At 44.5% G+C, this 19,179-nt stretch overlaps 1 protein-coding gene across 7 annotated transcripts in view; it reads right to left on the minus strand.

Annotated features, from left to right (window-relative positions):
* AFF1 (ALF transcription elongation factor 1) overlaps nucleotides 1-19,179 on the minus strand; it is a 1,572,806-nt gene that overhangs the window by 47,340 nt on the left and 1,506,287 nt on the right. For all 7 annotated transcript variants that reach the window (XM_078676276.1, XM_078676278.1, XM_078676273.1 and 4 more), the window contains 3 exons: nucleotides 15,319-15,413; nucleotides 15,104-15,167; nucleotides 9,667-9,803 (listed from right to left, as the gene is read on the minus strand). In XM_078676276.1, the coding sequence (XP_078532402.1) occupies nucleotides 9,667-9,803; nucleotides 15,104-15,167; nucleotides 15,319-15,413 (296 nt within the window). The remainder of the gene's footprint in view (nucleotides 1-9,666; nucleotides 9,804-15,103; nucleotides 15,168-15,318; nucleotides 15,414-19,179) is intronic.

Here is a 19,179-nt window from a genome sequence, read left to right on the forward strand (position 1 = left end):
CGTTGTGTGCCCTCCTGAAGCTTTAGGGCATTTGTGAGAAAACTGTTGGCGCGGCAGCCCTTGCCGCGGGGATTGAGCACCACTTTCGACGGCGGTTGCAAAGGCTGTGATTCGGAACCCTTCCTGATCACGAAGCACGGCGTTTTCCTGCACAAAGAAAACTCACCTGTAAATATGACCTCATCCTACTAAGGAATTCACTGGTTTGAATGTGACTTTGAACACTGCGCCTACTAAAGGAAATTACTAATTCACCATTATGGACTACCTGTCCCAAGATTCTTTGAGGCCGAGATTGGCCACGCCTACTAAAGGCATTACACTGAATAAATTAATTGAAATGGTGAAGTTTTGCAGCGTATCACTGTCAGCCCAAGAAGAAGAGGCGGAATGCCTCGAAACGCGTCGGCTTCATTTGAAATTGTGGGGAGTAACAGGCGAGTTGCACGAGGCCAACACTATAGAGAATGCCGTTGTGTGCCCTCCTGAAGCTTTAGGGCATTTGTGAGAAAACTGTTGGCGCGGCAGCCCTTGCCGCGGGGATTGAGCACCACTTTCGACGGCGGTTGCAAAGGCTGTGATTCGGAACCCTTCCTGATCACGAAGCACGGCGTTTTCCTGCACAAAGAAAACTCACCTGTAAATATGACCTCATCCTACTAAGGAATTCACTGGTTTGAATGTGACTTTGAACACTGCGCCTACTAAAGGAAATTACTAATTCACCATTATGGACTACCTGTCCCAAGATTCTTTGAGGCCGAGATTGGCCACGCCTACTAAAGGCATTACACTGAATAAATTAATTGAAATGGTGAAGTTTTGCAGCGTATCACTGTCAGCCCAAGAAGAAGAGGCGGAATGCCTCGAAACGCGTCGGCTTCATTTGAAATTGTGGGGAGTAACAGGCGAGTTGCACGAGGCCAACACTATAGAGAATGCCGTTGTGTGCCCTCCTGAAGCTTTAGGGCATTTGTGAGAAATATATATATATATATATATATATATATATATGTATATATATATATATATATATTCACTTAAAAAACATAGGTTTCAGGCCTTATATAGTTAGGAATTAGCATTTAAAAAACCATTGAAATTGCTCCTATATAGTTAGTTGTACTAACTATATTTCACGCACCCGCAATCCACTGCTGATGATGTCACATATTACATCATTCATGACATGTCAGTGACATCACTGATGACATCACTGATGACATCTCAAATGACATCACTGATGACATCACTGATGACATCTCATTTGACATCACTGATGACATCACTGATGACATCAACCAGTGACTGTGTGTTTCTGTAAAGTTTAAATATGTTTTACATATTGAAGAATGAGTGGATGTATAAGTGTCTGGATGAAAGATTTAGTAGGTGCTTGACTGACTGTATGAGTGAGTGATTAAATGTGTCTTACTAAATGTATGGGTTAGTGACTAAACTGTCTGAATGTGTGCATCAGTATGTCTGTTGTTGTGTAAGCTGCTGCATGTGTTGATCAGTAGCTATATGAGTGGCTATATGGGTTATTGATTGGTTGCCCAATTATTTGAATGGGAGACTGAGTGTGTGTGTGTGTGGGTGGGTGGCTGGGAGGTGTGTGACTCTGTGCATAGATGTGTGAGCAGTTGATTCACTAGGTGTATGAGTTCAAGAGTGCATGTGGAAACAGCTATATGGGCGGTTGACTGTGTGCATGGGTGTGTTGGTGAGTGAATGGATATCTCAGTGCTACATGTGCAAGTAAGTACATATGTAAAACACAGTGCATGTGAGAGTTGGCCTATATAAATGACTATACATGAGAGCCAGGGAATGTGCGAGTGGCTATATGGATCATTGTGTACTTGTATCAGTGATTGTATAAGAGAGTAAGTATGTGTTATTATATGTTTGAATAAGTAAGGTGTTGTATGTATAACTGTATAGTTGAGGAAATGGAAGTGTGATTGATTCTTTGCATGACTGACTAGGTGTGTGAGTAACTCCATGGATGAGTGGCAGTGTGTGAGTGTCTGTATAGGTGTATGAGTGCATATGATAGTGTTGTATTGATGAGTGACTGTATGTATGAGTGATTCTATGGGTGAATGAGTGAATGTGTGTGTAGACCTAGGAATCAGTGAGTGCGTATGTAGTAACTGGTATTGGTGTGTCAATGGTTTCAAGAATGGTAGTCTGTATTTAACACTGGGTGTATCAAAGGTTATATTAGAGTGTGAGGAGGTGCATCGTATTATCACATGAATGATATCATCAGTGATGTCATCAGTGATGTCACTGACCATGTCATGAATGATGTAATATGTGACATCATCAGCAGTGGATTGCGGGTGCGCGAAATATAGTTAGTACAACTAACTATATAGGAGCAATTTCAATGGTTTTTTAAATGCTAATTCCTAACTATATAAGTCATGAAACCTATGGTTTTTTAAGTGAATTTGCAAGGTTTTTTAAATGCTAATTCCTAACTATACAAGGCTTGAAACCTATGGTTTTTCAGTGAATTTGCAAGGTTTTTTAAATGCTAATTCCTAACTATATCAGGCGTGAAACCTATATTTTTTTTCAATGAATTTCAAAGGTTTTGTAAATGCTAATTCTATTAGCGGATAACATTTATATATGTTAATATCCTTCTGGGACCACCTGAGCAGCCATCTTGTTTCTCAGGAGAAGTGAGGCACAAGAGAACACAAAACAAGAGTGAAAAACGCGAAAAGGGGGCAGGGTTGAGAACCCCTAGCCCTTCTCAGGGGGTCCCAGGGGTACGGTGCGCATACCCCGCGATTCTTTTGTTTTTTTTGCCCTTGGTGGTCCTTTTGGGACCCCCTGAGAAGGGCTAGAGGGTTGGGGGGTCTCTACCCTGCCCCCTTTTCGTGTTTTCCACTCTTGTTTTGGGCTCTCTTGTGCCTCAGTTCTCCTGAAAAACAAGATGGTGGCCAACACTTCCTGGTTTGGACAGTTTGGAATGTTGACAGTCGACTGCCAGCCAATCAGAAACTCGCTCGCGCACGTAAGGGTACGCGCGCATACGGTACGCGTACCGTACGCGTACGGTGAGCGCATATATATATATATAATTTGATCAAATTCAATTTTCTCAACAACTACTGGAGGGATTTTCACCAAATATAGAAAAGGCACTACTGCATACCTGTCCCTACCATTTTGCCAAGTTTGGTGTAATTCCATTCAGCCGTTCGGGCTGTAGCCGTGTCTAAAGGTCCCTATGGAAATTAACATGGGGAAAACACGTTTTGGGACCCCCCTTTCGGCCCCCGCTTGACAAATCCCCCTGAAACTTTCAGGGAAGGAGCGGAGCTGGCCAAAATTCTGGAAAATTACACACAGATTCCTCAATCGGCGCCAAAGTTATTCCCAATAGAATGTTTAGCGCATATAGATATATAATTTGCTCAAATTCATTTTCTCAACAACTACTGGAGGGATTTTCACCAAATATAGAAAAGGCACTACTGCATACCTGTCCCTACCATTTTGCCAAGTTTGGTGTAATTCCGTTCAGCCGTTCGGGCTGTAGCCGTGTCTAAATGTCCCATAGAAAATGCCATTTGAAAAATTTCAAATTCAATTTTCTCAAGAACTACTGGAGGGATTTACACCAAACATACAGAAGGCACTGCTGCATACCAGTCCCTACCATTTTGCCAAATCTGGTATAATTCCGTTCAGCCGTTCGAGCTGTAGCCTTGTCAGAATGTCCCTATGGAAATTAACATGGGGAAAACACGTTTTGGGACCACCCTTTTTTCTCGGCCCCCGCTTGACGAATTCCCCCGAAACTTTCAGGGAAAGAGCGGAGCGAGGCAATTTTAAGGAAAATTACAGGCAGATCCCTCAATCAGCACCAAAGTTATTCCCAATAGAATGTTCGGAATTTCCTATGGTAACTAGGTCCTAACTATATATACCTACTGGCGACCGCCAGTAGGATATGGATATATATATATATATATATATATATATATATATATATATACACATATACACATATATACATATATATACATATATATACATATATATATATACACATATATATACATATATATATATACACATATATATACACATATACATATATACATATATATACATATATACATATACATACATATATACATATACATACATATATACATACATATATACATATATACATATATATATATAGGGTCCAAAGGACATAAAGAACAAGTTACTTACCTTCGGTAACAATGTATCTAGTAGAGACATATATTTGTTGTAGATTTCTTACCTTAGAATTCTGGATCTGGAGATTTTCTCTTAAGCAGTACCCCTGCATTTCCTTAGGTGGTGTTGGTTGGCTCCGCATCCCTTGTTGGCATTGTGGATGCCAGGATGACGTTGCAGGACCTACATAGATGCCGCCCATGCGTGCTGGCGTCAATTCTTAACATGACTTTCCATGCCAGAAGCCCAGTGCAATGAAAGACACTGACCACTGGTGCGTCAAAACTAGGGCCCTGTAAGGGAGTCCCTAACTCTAGAAATCAGTTTGCAGAGTGGGGAGGATGAGTGGGGTGGTAAGGAATCTACATCTAATATATGTCTCTACCAGATACATCGTTAGCGAAGGTAAGTAACGTGTTCATCTGATAGAGACTATTAGTTGGAGATTCCTTACCTTCGAATAGATACCCCAGCAATATCATCCCCAGAGGAGGGTCTGTGAACCAAGATCATACTAGGAAGGCCTGGAGGACCAAACGGGCAAAGTACCCGTCCCTCACGACTTGGCTGCCCAGGCAGTAGCATCTGGTAAACGTGTGCAAGTCTGTTGAAGTTGCTGCCTGACAGATTTCAAGGTGGGGACTCCACGTGCTAACACCGTGGTTGCCCCCGTTGCTCTGGTGGAATGAGAACGCAACCCCACAGGAGGGTCCTTCTTCACCAAAGCATAGCATATTTTGATGCAAAGGACAACCCATCTGGAGTGGGTTCGCCTTTTAACAGCCCGACCTTTCTTGGCACCCACATAGCTAATGAAGAGTTGATCATCCACCCAGAATATTTTGTGCGATCGAGATAAAACGTCAAAGCACCCTTTGAGTTAACAATAGGAGATTTGAATAAAGAGGGCTGATCTGGCAGTCAAAGAAAAGAAGAGATAGCTGCAAGATATTCTTTAAAAGTTCCCAAGGCATATGCCTGCTATGTCAAAGATAGACTGTACAAAAGGACCTCGGAAAGAGGAGCAAAAAGGGGGCACACAGCCCTTACTGTGAACCATGCCAAAAATGTGTTCAGTCTACAGGTGTATACAATTTTAGTGGGAGGACGTCTTTTGCCAAGATATCTTAGACTTCGGGCGGAAGGTCGAAAGCTATCAGCTACCGCTGATCAATCTCCATGCAAGGAGGTGGAGAATGCACAGGTTCTGGTGAAGAACCCTCCCATGCTCCCTGCTGCTGCAACAGATGATCTTCCCGAAGGAGCAGTCTGGTTGGAGGATTGATGGCCATGCTCAGAAGGTCGAGGTACCAGACTCTTTGTGCCCAATCTGGAGCTACAGAAATAACTGGAGACTGTCATGCTTGATTATCTTGAGCATTCTGGGCAGAAGTGGTACAGGCGGAAAGGTGTACAGGAGGCCAAAGTTCCACTTGCGACGAAAAGCGTCGCAGAGCGAGAGCGCTTTGGAAACTCCTAAATGCAATACTGCTGACATTGCATGTTCTCTTCTGAGGCCAACAGATTTAACTAAGGTTCTACCCACGGCTGGAAGAGACCTTGTGCCACCTCCGGGTGGAGTCGCCACTCATGATCTACGAGGCATCGACGGCTGAGTTAATCCGCCCTGGCGTTTTGGGAGCTCCCCAGGTGTTGAACCACCAGGATTATGTCCTGATGTTCCAACCATGTCCAGAGGCTGGGACATCAAGACATAACCTCTTGACCAAGGGTCCATGACCCTAGCTTGCCTTGCTTGTTGCAGTACCACATGGCGAAGGTGTTGCCAGAGAACACCTGCAACACTTTCCCCTTGAGAGAGGGAAGGAATGCAGTCTGATAGCCCGGAGCTCCAAAAGGTTGATATAGAGACTGGACTCCGGCGGAGACCAGACACCTATGATCTCCGCCTCTCTCAGGTGGCCGCACCCATCCCAGAAGTGACGCATCTGTGTCACCACTGTTAGATCTGGTTGGGGAAGGGAGAGGGATCTGCCGCTGACCCAATCTTGGTTCATTAGCCACCACTGCAGTTAGAACACAGTTCCCTTTAAGATCTGGACGTAGTCGGAAATATTCCCCTGATGCTGCACCCACTGAAACTTCAGGTTCCACTGCAGAGCCTGCATATGCCATCAGTATCATAGCCCAAATATCCTGGACTCACTGCTCGGCAGGATAGGCCCAAAACTGCACTATGCCGAGAACCGCCTCGATAAAAGGAAGCGTCTGAGAGGGAGTCAGGTGTGACTTCGGCACGCTGATAAAGAACCCCAGCGAATGCAGGAGGTCCGCCGTAGTCTAGAGGTGGGAGACAACAGCTTTGGGTGAGTCCACCTTTAAAAGCCAGTCATCATGACCTGGAAGACTGGAAACCCTGATCTGCGCAGATGAGTTGCGACCACCGCCATCACCTTTGCGAACACCTGAGGGGCACTGGTAAGGTCAAAAGGGAGCCAAGTGAACTGAAAATGCTTGTGGCCCACAATGAAATTAAGGTAACGTCTGTGGGCTGGCAGGATGGGGATATGAAAATAAGCGTCCTGCAAGTCCAACGCCACCACCCAGTCTCCTAGAGCGAGTGCAGACAGAACTTGGGCTAGGGTGGGCATTTTAAACTTTTGAGTGCATGGAGGTCTAGGACAGGACACAGGCCTTTGTCCATTCTGGGTTCCAAAAAGTAGAGGGAATAACAACCACAACCTACTTCTGGCACAGGGAACATATTTATATCTCCCTTGGCCAAGAGAGTCGATACTTCCTGGCAGAGAAGTGCCAAATGATCCTCTGAAACGCAGGTAGTCTCTAAGTGGAGGGAGTAGCCCCTTCAGACTATTTGCAGAACCCATCGGTCTGACCTGATGGATTGCCAGTAGAGGAAGTGATGCCGGATCCTGCCTCCGACTGGCTGGTGATGGGTCTGGAATGTTTGGAGGCGGTGGCAGGGGGGGAAAGGGTGGACTTGCCTGCCCGCTGGGTCCCTGATACAAGAGGACTCTGGTTCCCATGTCCGCGGCCATGCAGAGGAAGGACAGCTTGCATGACTCCGTGGCTAGACTGGATCGGACAAGGCTGGGAGTCCCTTCCATAGCCACGAAAGTGTTTAGGGGCAGGCTGAGGCACATGAGAGGTTGCCGCAAGGACTTAATATCTGGCCGTAGCGCAAGAATCCTTGGAAGCGCTCAAGCGCGGAGTCTGCCTTGTCGCCAAAAAGGCGAGTGCCATTAAAGGGCATGTCCATTAAAGAAGACTGGACATCCCCAAGAAGCTAAAAACTTCTCAACCAGGTGCAGTGTCTAACAGCTACCGGTAATCATTCTACCCAGGTAGTCAGTGGTATCCAGTCCACAACATATGGGGAATTTGGCTGCATCTCTCCCATCTGTAACTGTTTTAGAGAGAACGGCCCGGGCCTCCTCCGGGCACTGAGGCAGCACCTGCACAACAGTATCCAAGTGGAATGGGGTTTTCACCAACAGCAATGCCAAACTGGAGGAAGAGAATATCTTCTTCCTAAGGGGGTCCAGCTACTTGGATTCCCTATCTAGGGGAGCAAAAGGGAATGCACATTTTGATGATGAGGCTTAGACTACTAAGCTCTCAGGGGAGGGGTATTGGGGCAGGAATGCTGGGTAGCCTGGAGTGGGTGATGGCAGTAGGTAATCGTCCTATCCACAGGAGCCCCTGTGCTGGACTTGGACCAAGTGCCCAGAAGGACGTCCACGAGGGCTTCATTGAGTGGCAAAAGGGGCCCAGAAGAGGCCTCTGGCGTTTATTCCTGACTGCCATCATTGGGAGCTTGAGGCCGGGAACCCAGGCTGCCCTCCTCACCACCACAGGATAGAAAGCTTCCTCCTCCGTTGACACAGTAGGGGAAAAAAAGCAAGCCAGTGTCAGGGGACGTGTGGAGACCACTGGCATCACCCAGGTCCATTTGCCAGCCCGCTTCCTCAAGCTGGTCAGTTAAAGGGTCCTGTGGCCCCTCCCAATGCTCTTCCCCACCTTCTGGCCCAAGAGGAACCACAGGAATAAATGCAGGAACAAAAGTCTCTTCGCACATCTCTTCGCACGTCGGAACCAACGTTGTTCCAGCTCAGTGTCCACTTCAGGGATGAAGATGTGACCTCGATCCACAGGGACCATCTGGAGCCGGGGCCGGAGCTGCTGGCGTCAAAGTCCCGACTGACTCTGCAGCCCGAAGGCGCGGTAGCGGATCCAGGCTGCCCAAATATGAGGTACAGGGATTCATAACAATTTTTAATTTGGCAGGAGAAGCTCTGGCTCCCAGAAATGTAAGGAGGCGGGGAGCCATCTCAGAAATAGGCACCAGAGACTGAGCTTTCAAAAAACGATGCATGGGATTCTGCATCGGGTCGGCCGACCAATGGGGAGAAGTCAAGAACACTTGTTCTTCTTCGACTTCTTGTTTTTTCCTGATTTACCCAAGACCTCCCCGACAACTTCGAGTGCGAGGAGTGTGGGCTCTGTCACGGTTCGAGACCTTCCCCTCTAACAAGAATGGGAGCAATGCGGAGCTGAGCGCTGGAACTCCAGCAGCTATTGGGACCGACCCCGCAAACCTTTTGGGTTCATGACCTGACACACTGAGCACAACTTCGGGTCATGGTCACGCTCCAGACACCAAAGGCACAGGAGATGTGGATCTGTCACAGGCAGGTGTGGCAAGACTGAACACGGTACGACGTTGGGACATCCCTCGACGCACCAGGAGTTCAAAAATGCAAAAAAGAAGTTAACAGAAGTCGAAAAAGACTAGCCAAAAATAGCTAAGGGGTAGCTCTCTCTGGATCTGCGCTTAGGCTGGCATGGAAAAAGAAGGAACTGAAGTCAGCGCGCATGGGCGGCGTCTATGTAGGTCCCGCAACGTCATCCCGAAGCCCACGATGCAGAGCCAACCGACGCCTAACGACAAGAAAAAATCTCTGGATCCAGACTGACGCCTGCAGGAAAGTCTAAAGTAAGGAATCACCAACTAACAGTCTTGATCAGATTAACTTTCTTCCATTAAGGCATTTGTTATTTCATTTTTACTTCTGCTATAGTTCTTCAGCACCACATTTATAATGCATGATTACTGCTAACAAACTATTTATGCTCCAAAAATAAAACATGACCATAGAGTTTCGATGTTGTGGTTGATATATATTTCATTACATTTTTGTATGAAATAATCACATATCATCCTAATTTTTATTTGGGAATTCTGAAGTACCCATTCATATTGGAATAACTCCAAAATACAACAAATCAAAATTGCAGTGCCCTCGTATTGTTGTTAAATGTAAAACGTAGCATGTTCCTAGATGAACAGCACAGAGAGACTGTATGACATGGCTCATTGAGGTGACAGTGCATGTATATGTTCTAAACAAACTACAACATTGTCTATGCAAGCTTCTCACTCACTTAATGAGATCCACAGTTTCAGCAAACATGGTGTAGGCCGACTTTGGTGCTGTCGTGTCTGGCTCCATTGTAGACCCACACTCGATGAAGGAGAGGGCAGCATCTAAGTAGTTAAATGCTTTTCCAACCTTGTCAGACTGTTGAAAAGATAAAAGTACAGCATTAAGCAACTCAAACCGCTCAACAATTTAATGTGCAAAGCTTTCAAAGGGGTTACTTCTACGCAAGCGCGGTTGAGGAAACCAAATATGTAAAAATAACATACTGCATTTGTCCAGTTAATAAAAACAATATACCTCAAAATCAACATGCCTAAGTAAACAAATCTACAAATGTACATGTCACCAGGTCAAACTGAAAATTGCAATGACAAAATGCTAAATAATTTTTTTTAAGTGGGTTAGCAAAATATGCTTTATATGGTAGAGGAGAGTAGAGATCAGCATGGCAGTGGAAAGCAAGGATTCTGGGAGACTTCATCCCAAACCTATCAATAGGTCGAAAGAGGCAGAATAGGGAATCAGTAGGCCCACCTTTTCATAGTGAAGCTGCTTATTCCCATTAGACGGTGTTACTTGTCCTCATGTTGTGCCCCTAGGGATAGTGTTTGGTGCCAAACTGTAAAGAGAAAGGCTAGCATAACTAAATCTGATGACTGTGGCTATTCCATTGGAATGGGGATGTGTGCAGATGAGGGAGATTTGATCAGGCTCACCACAATCTCAACAAACTGTTAACTTACCTGTAGGAGTAGTTTTGCAGCTCAAAGACTTTCTAGATTCATATCGCATTATTCTGGTATCTAAAGGGTGGATCAAAAACCTGTCTTTTTCTCCTCTCTGCAGATGCTGATTGAGACATTAGACATGAAGGCAGGTTTTGCCCCTTTCTTTCCGATGGAGCACACCTGTGATTTTTTCCCCAAGCATCACACCAGCTGCAGTGTGGCACCTTTGTACTGACTGAACTATCAACTTTATGTTTGCATTAGCCACTGGTGATCCCTTAGTGGCCTGGGTAAATGAGACAAAGAACTGGTTGGTCACCCTTATTGATTTTGCTTCTTTCATGTAGTACACTGATAGCCATCCGGACGAGGCAGTCAGCGCGAGCAGTGTGCGCTCTGCTTGCCACTTAGGCAGTTGGATGAACTCCAGGAGGTCTACTACCTAGTTTACATAGAAGTGTGACATCACCTTTAGTAGGAGTTGGGGATTATTTCTCATTACTTCACTATCCTTGTGTACTTGGATGTACGGTTCTGCACTGTTAGTGCCAGCAGTTTGCTAACCCTGTGCAGCGATGTTCCAACTATCAGAAATGCCAGTTTTAAGGAGAGAAATTAAGTCGTGCGCTATGCGTGGGATCAAAGGGTTGCTTCATCTGTTGTGTTAGACCCAGGTTACGTTTTCATATGTGTTTGGGCGCTGCTCTTATTGGTGCTAGGCTTTTAGCCCCTTCCAGGAAAGTTTTGACTACCAGCATTTGGAAGAAACTTCTTATGACACCTCTTGTGTACCTTCAGCATTGAGTAGCAGAGCCCACTTTCCAGTAAGTGTGTGGTATATTTTAGGACTATGGCGTCCTCTGTCTTAGTCTGTGTCTTGTGGTCTGAGCACCCTTTTCTCAATCTAGTCGATTTTTAGGAGTAATATCTCTGTTCCATTAGCCTTCTTGCTTCTTTGAGAACCTTCATGGTTCTGTTGGGCAGCATGAGGTGTCCAAACCCTATGTCTTCAGGGGCCATGCTGCCAACTTGAGTGTTTTGGGTTCCTGGTGGAACACTTCGCCTTGTTGCATGGCTAGAATGTCCTGACATGTTGACAGCGGCATCACAATTCCCTGCATAATCTGCACTAGGTCGGAGAACCATGCTTGTCGGCCCAATATTGGCAAGGATAGGATGAGGGTCATGATAGCTTGTTTACACCTGTCTGCCTCAAGAGGGATCAGAGGAATCAATAGAAAGGTGGTTGCAAATCTCCCAGACCATTCTATTTATAAGGAATTCTTCAGCGGCTTTGGTACGTGGTCCTGTTGCCAACAGACCATGTACAGCATTCCCCACCTCCTGAAGACCTGGCATAATAGCTTTGCATTTACTTCCTGTTCATGCCTGCTTACTCTGTCTGCTTCTGGGATTTCCACTCCTGGTAGATGGACTGTCACTAGTGGTATGTTCCTCTGCAGGGCCCATGTCCATATCTCCTGTCCTTGGGTGAATAGCATGAGTGATCTTCACCCCTAATTTGTTGACGGAGAACATTATTGTAGTGTTATCCGTTTGTATTGATCTTGCCCCTTAGCTGTGAATGGAAGGCTTTAACCCCTACCATGCTTATGACGAGCTCAGCTCATCATGAGGCACAGTCGAGCTGTGCTCATGACGGGCTCAGCTCGTCATAACTGCTGCGGCCCTCCCACGTGCGGCGAATTCCCCGACTGTGCGGCGTTCCAAAGGAGTGGGCGGAGTCATGACGAGTCCAGCTCGTCATGAGCACAGCTCCACTATGCAGCATGATGAGCTGGACTCGTCATGAGTACCTCCCCCCCGCACTGCAGGGGAATTAGCCCCGCGTGGAAGGGGTTAAGGGCTAGATACACGTCTTGAGCTGTAGGATGTTTATATGTTTCCATGGTGTCCCATGGACTCCATAAGCCCCTGATGTTTAGTCTGGTCATGTGTACTTCCCACTCCATGTGGGATGCATCTGTCATGATGGTGACCTTGGGAACGGGTTGTCTGAAAGATCTGCCTATTGTGATGTTCTCCCTGTTCCACCATTGTATTTCCTTGTGCAATCTCTCAGTTACAATCACTAAATCTTCCCAACTCCCTGTTGCATGTGACAAGTGTCTCTGCAGCCATTACTGGCCAAGTCTCTTGTGAAGCCGGGCATTTGGTATGAGTGGTATGCACACCCTCATGTCCATTACCTTCCCCACTGTACTCACAGCCACAGCTAGCCCCTTCCGGGACAGGCAAACATCTTGTGCTAATGCTTGGACCCTTTTCTCTATGGGGAAGGCTTTCTCCTGTCTCGAGCCTAGACTGGCTCCTAGGAAGATGTTTTCCCTTTCTAGTACTGTGTATAAGCTTTCCTGGTTGATGAAGAAGCCTCCTCCCCCTTCTGATATTAGTCTCAAAGTGCATCTTCTTCTTTTCGACACCGAGTAATGTTTCCTCTGTGTTGTTGACCATCTGTGTCTCTTTTTCAGTGCCTAAGCGCCTCCCTCACAGGACAACTTCTTCCTCCCATGCCTACAGTCCCCTTTCAGGGCTGAGGCAGAGGGTTTACCTCCTGCAGTATTCTTTTGTTTGGATCGCAGGGGTTCTCTGGGCCTTTGTTTTGGTTCCCCTGTCTTCGAGATCAAAGTGGGCCTTTTGATTTTGGAGTCTGACCCCTTCGGCTCCGTGCCCGATTTCCCCTCATACCTTCTGTCTCCAGATTTTGGGCATCTTTCAACGATTGCTTTTTCTTTGCCTTTCCACTCTTGACCCTAATGTCTCAGCGTCAGAATCTTGCAGCTGGGCCGTTACTGCATCATCCTCATTGTCTCCTCTGCTTAAAGAGTCTGTTTCTGGGCCTGTGCCATGGAGCCGTCTCCCAGCTCTGCTTTTCTCTTGCTCTGAGCGATTTAGGTTGGAACTCTGCACAGGCATTGCATCCCTCTGGCGTTAGCCTTTTTCAGACACAAATTGCATACTTGATGGCTGTCATTTTGTGCAAACTTGTGGTGACACTTAGGGCTGAACCTCAATGCCATGTTCCATGCCCTACTAGCATTCTTCAGCTATGCAGTCGAGTGATCTCATGGTCTGTTAGGGTTGAAAACCCCAATATCTTCGGTATAAAACAGGTGACCTTCTTCAGCGACCTTCGCTGTTCTTCTTTGTTCAACGTTGTTTCTTCAGTAGTTCTATGATTTTTCTCAAAAAAACACTTTCTCTTGTCCGGTCTGTCCAGGAGCTCCATCACTGAATCCAGATCCAATGGTAGAAAAAAGGATTTGAAGTTGGCAACCACACAATGGTGCTTCCTGGGTGTACGTATGACATCATAAGGGAGAGACAGCACCAAAAGAGAGATGAAGACACACTAAAAAAAAAGACAATTTTAGCCCCAACCACTAGGTAGTGGAAAAATGCACAGCATGTTAATCCAGTAAAATTGTATTTTTCTAGCACATTCGCCTCTTTCTCGGTCCCAGGAACACAATCCTACATAATAATTCAGTAAACAGGACGATGGGCTTCCACTTGCAGCCATATTCATCTTTATTCAAACCAGTCTCCAATAAAGAGGATTCCAGCCATTTCATTTAATTGACTAATGGAAAATTAAAAATATTTCCAATTGCCTCATGGCTATCTAGAAGTCAGGAAGCTTTCAGTAATAACCTACAAAGTGTGCATCACTCAATTCAGATGCAGCTATCCCTTATGGTTTTATGGCATCTGTGCATTAGGGATCCATTCCACTTGATTAACCTAAAGTTTAGAGGAATGCGGCACTCAGTGTGAATCTTAGGAGGTTCTCTTATCTTACACAGTGCTTAAAGCAAAGAAGCAAGTGAATGGAGCAAGCTAGGTCTTGTAATTAAGTGCTCTAACAGTTTCTCCGGAATTTGCTAGAGACCTGGCATACCAATTGTTTTAAAGAACAAATCAAGGATGAGTTCTAGCTTAGCTTCAAATCTGAGATGGTGCCAACCAGGGACAATAAAATGGGGTCCAAGTGGACTGTGTCGAAGGCCACAACCAAGTCCTAAAGAACTAGGGCTCCAACACCACCTGTATCCAACAATGTGTGAAGCTCACCCAAGGCAATTACTAATACTGATCTTGTGAAGTAATATGTCCAAAAGTCACAGGCTTAATATGAAACAGGGCTATTCTGCTTCAGCAGATACATTTGTAGCATGAAGCACTTTGCTATTAAAGTACGATATTATTCAAAAGTGTGATATATGCTCTTGTGCAGCAAAAGACTATGTTTTTGCATGATTTACAATCCAATACAATTGTTTTGAGGGTAGAATAAATTGAAGACCAATCTGAGTCAAGTCTTACATGTTACAGAACATACAATCTTTGTATGAATGTCTTGTGGGTCAGAGCACCATATGCACTGAAGTAGCCTCACAACTATGTACCAAATTATACGTCCATATGGACATAACAAATATAAAAGCCCAACAAAAACAGTAATGTATAGTCTCACCAAGAAATGTGATATCAGCATAAACAACAGCCTAAACAAAAATTGCAAAGAAGCACTGCAGAAAGAGGTGAGGTATCTACTTGACAAACCATTGAAATATATTAAACATCAGTCAACTAGTCTAACCTTCACGATTTTGGTTGCAAATATTCAGGTAAAGCAACAAAAACGCACTAACTATCAACCTTTGCTGTATCAGTTGATCAGCTTACCATAACATCTGCTTTGTGCTTCAGCTTTTTGGCCTCCTTTAGATAATGCTCTGCTGGATATAACCTAGAGAAGGATAAAAATGATAGGAGGAGAAAGAGATGCATCAGTCGCTTTTGCTACAACTACACCTCCATTTGTCCGGTTATACAAAAAAAATTGTTGCAACTACACATGCATTAACAATATTCTTTAAAAAAGAAAAAAGAACCCTTACTTTTCATCAAACTTAAGCTGAGGTCTCATTGGCTTGGAGTTACCATTTGGCAAAGAAGGCACTGGGAAAGGATTTGTGTTACGCTCTACAGATCCCTGAAAATCAGCATCAAAAGGAGTTCAGTCAAAATATCTTCTGTAAACAAAATTAAACTGACCCAGGTATTACAATTCAGTGTATTTACCATTAAAATTATATTTTGTAATAAATAAACTAATAAACAATACCAAATAGTGATAGTATATCTTTCTTTTCAACAACGGTTCATGATAAGCAGAAAACATGGCAGGCATTTTGTAGCAGTGTTTATGGGACGTTAACAAAATAAGAAAATAATTCTCAGAAGCACATTGTAGAGCAAATGCATGCACAACTATTAAGCTTATTTGCGCTTACATTTTCTATTATCTGGCTATATTTATATATTTGTACCTTTAGAGAGGTATTGATTCATTTACATTTTGCTTGTTCTCCTTGACCTAAAGATCTGCTTTTTTTAGTCTGAGTACAGATTAAGAACCCCTAATTCATATGGCATTGGAGTTACACTTCTATAAATTAAGAATTCACCACAGACATTAAAGGCATTGTGAACAAGCTTTTGACTTGAAAGAAGTTGTGGGAAAACACAAATATGAACATGTACACAGCTATCATGGAATTAGCACATAGCAAAGGTACTGGTTTTCATTTTCTTCAGCAACAGCTAGGCACCTCACTATTGAATATTAGAAATTGTTTTACCCAACAAACAGGTTACAGATATAGAATGTGGCGTGGTTTGCCTCCGTCTAGTTTGGCAACATACCACAAACAAGTGGCTTCCTCTCAAGGAAATCCCCTACAGCCAACCAGTTGTGAAAAGCAGAGATGAATTTTTGGCAGTTTATCCATCCTTCTTCCACAAGTAAATCGAGTAGCGATCCCCAGAATCTGATGGACTTCAATTAAGTAAAGCAACTGCAAAACAGTCTTTCTTACAATCGACCAACTCATACATTAAGATATCATGAGCTGAATTAAAAAAAAAATTTCAGGGACGACAAAGGTACTAAATTTGAAATATTAGTATCTCTCCAATGGGTCTTACAACAAGCCTAAATTGCCATCAGTTATAATCCTATCTGTACTAGTTTCAGATTCCTGCTATTTAAAACCACCATAAGAATGATCATACCATAGAATTGCATCTTGAATAATCTACTAGTTTTCACTTGCACATCACAAACTGTCCACTTGCTTAACCCCAACACACCCAATTCTGAAAGGCTGGCAACCAGTCATATTTCAAGTTTAGCTACATAAGCCCCATTTCCCAATATCCTTCAAACCTCAGCATATTGAGCCTGATGCCCATTGCTTAAAAGTATGCCACAATGTACACGCTGTTTTTAAAAACATATTACATAGTGGGAAATGACTTGCATCATAGTAACTTTGATAGCACCAGAAAACGAGTAGAATATATAGATGGATAACTGGGAGTAACAGCAGCGTTTTTACGGAGGTGAAAAACATCCTGGTTATAACAATTTACCTAATTTTAATTTTATGTTCTGCATAGCTCCCAAATCATCAGCAGAATAGTAATCAGAAACTCTTTGTAACATGGTGTGTCTTCCCTGTCCCAAAAGTAAAATCAAAAAAATAATTGGTCTCCAGCCACCCATTCATGTTCTATTTTCCCTACTTCTCTTCTCTACATCATAGAAGAGAGTTAGAACTGAGCTGACAAGCTCTGAGAGAGACATGTCAGAGTAGCCTGGAATTCTGGGATCACTTTTAGGCAAAATTTGGGTCAAGATAAAATTAAACATCTTGCGCACTAGACAACCCTTGGCAAAGTGGCATAAAAAAGGCAATTGACTACCTGGGATTGAGCTCCTATTAGGCTTAAAAAAAAATTAAAAGGTTACGGAAATGGCATTTAACAAAGACCTTTACATAAAGGGACAAGAAATCCCCAGAGGTTTGTATCATATACCTACCAATTCGGCTTCTACAGCCATACTTATATTCTATATAGTGGAAGGTTAAATTGTAATTCATAGCAGGAGATGTCACTTTTGTGATTATGTAAGATAATCAATTGCCCTTGCTCTCTGGTGTTGTCCAGTGGTTTTGTCCAACTGCTGGCACCAATATCTAGCTCCATCGCTGGAAAGTAATACTTCAGACATGTTAAAGTACGATCCAGGCTGCTTTTAGAGGCAGAGATGCTTAATTAATGGAGCGTGTGGTCAAATACTTGAGAGCTGTAAAGAGCAATGTACTGAAACTAAGTAGCGATCATACAAACTCAAGACCTCCTTTTAAGTCCTGCGACTAATATTCATGTCATTTTTTGCATGGAGGCACAGGACTGGGGATCATGCACTCTACTCAATTGATCGGTTTTAACCACTTAATAACCGCATAATTTTAAGAATGTGTTCCAGTCCTGTGATAAGCCTACATTTTATTTTCTGTTCTGAGGACCAGGAATGTTATCATTCATCCTGTGAGTCTGTGGTGCCTTTTGATATCAGCATGGTTTTAACAAACCTCAATAAAACTGAATTACTGGGGGCGTGGCTAACCGTCATGGTCGAGCGGATGTAATCAGTCTCGGCTCCGTTCTTCACTGCACAAAATCACTGCTTTCAGGCATGCAAAAGACCCCAGAGTAGCTGAAATCTGAGGGGCTTACCAGTGGGCACACCGAGGACGATCTGGGAGCTGGCCCTACTTTTGCGATTGACTGGCAAAGCTGGAGAACAGCAGACGGAAGGCGCGGCACCAGAGGTGTCATGACGCCAGCGGAGAAGTGTAACTAGCACCAACACAGGCGTAACGTCCCAGAGAGCGCCTGGGTCCAGTCACGGACTATCAAGATCGAGGCAGCCTAGGAGTGAAGGTCAGTCCTGCCACATCTGCTTAGCGGAGCTTGAAAGATACCACAACCGTATCTGCCTGACTTCAAGATGGCGCCATCCATGAGGCACTCCTAAAGCTCCCAACATCTGCCGGTCAGAGATCAGGAGGCTAGGGGAGAGGCAAAGCAGCTAACAAGATAACAGCCTGGGGAGCTCTATAATCTACATCTGCGGAACTTTGACTCATGATAGCTGAATAAATGACATATTTCTACCTGGACCGCTTGAGGAAGTGAAGTGATGGCCCCTCTACACAGGGAAAGAAGGGCTGTTTAAGGTACTAACCCCCTGGCTGTGTAGACACATGAATGAGGCTGTTTTGATCCCAGAGTCCCCTGGTAGACATGGGGGATCAAATTCTGGTTTGTTTGCTAGGGAGCTGGTTAATTTCCCCAATATTGACCCGCTACCTACCGCCCCTCACAGATGGCTGCTACTTGGTGCCAAGAGGCTGGGCTTCGAGTGGGGCAGTCACTCAGTCTGGCCTATATCTATAAGCATGGTACTGCCTTGATTAGTGAGTCTCTGAGGGGCGAAGGGGGGAATATTGGAAAATACACCCATGGACTACCCAGTAGCGGCCACTGCACTTCGGCTGTCCTACCAAGTGAGACGCCATTGGCGTTAGGGGAGACTTCCAGTTACTACAGACCCACGTCTTTTGGGAAGGTCTTTGGGTGATATCTTTAAATAATTTGAGGTGGGTCAGCTGATCTACACCTGGGTTATATAGCCGAGGGAGCTTAAACTGTTTCTATGCCACTGAAGAAGTCACAATCGAACAGGGTTACTAGCTATCTCTTCCAGCCAATGGGGACCACTCAGGCAAGTACAGAAGGCAACATGGCCCTGACCAAAGATGACCTACTGGCTTCACTTCGAGAGTTTAAAAAAGAACTACAGGAGGAGCTTTAGGCTGATCTCATCTTGTCACTTGACACTCTGA

Source organism: Lissotriton helveticus, chromosome 2_1, assembly GCF_964261635.1.
Source record: "Lissotriton helveticus chromosome 2_1, aLisHel1.1, whole genome shotgun sequence".
Lineage (NCBI taxonomy): Eukaryota > Metazoa > Chordata > Amphibia > Caudata > Salamandridae > Lissotriton > Lissotriton helveticus.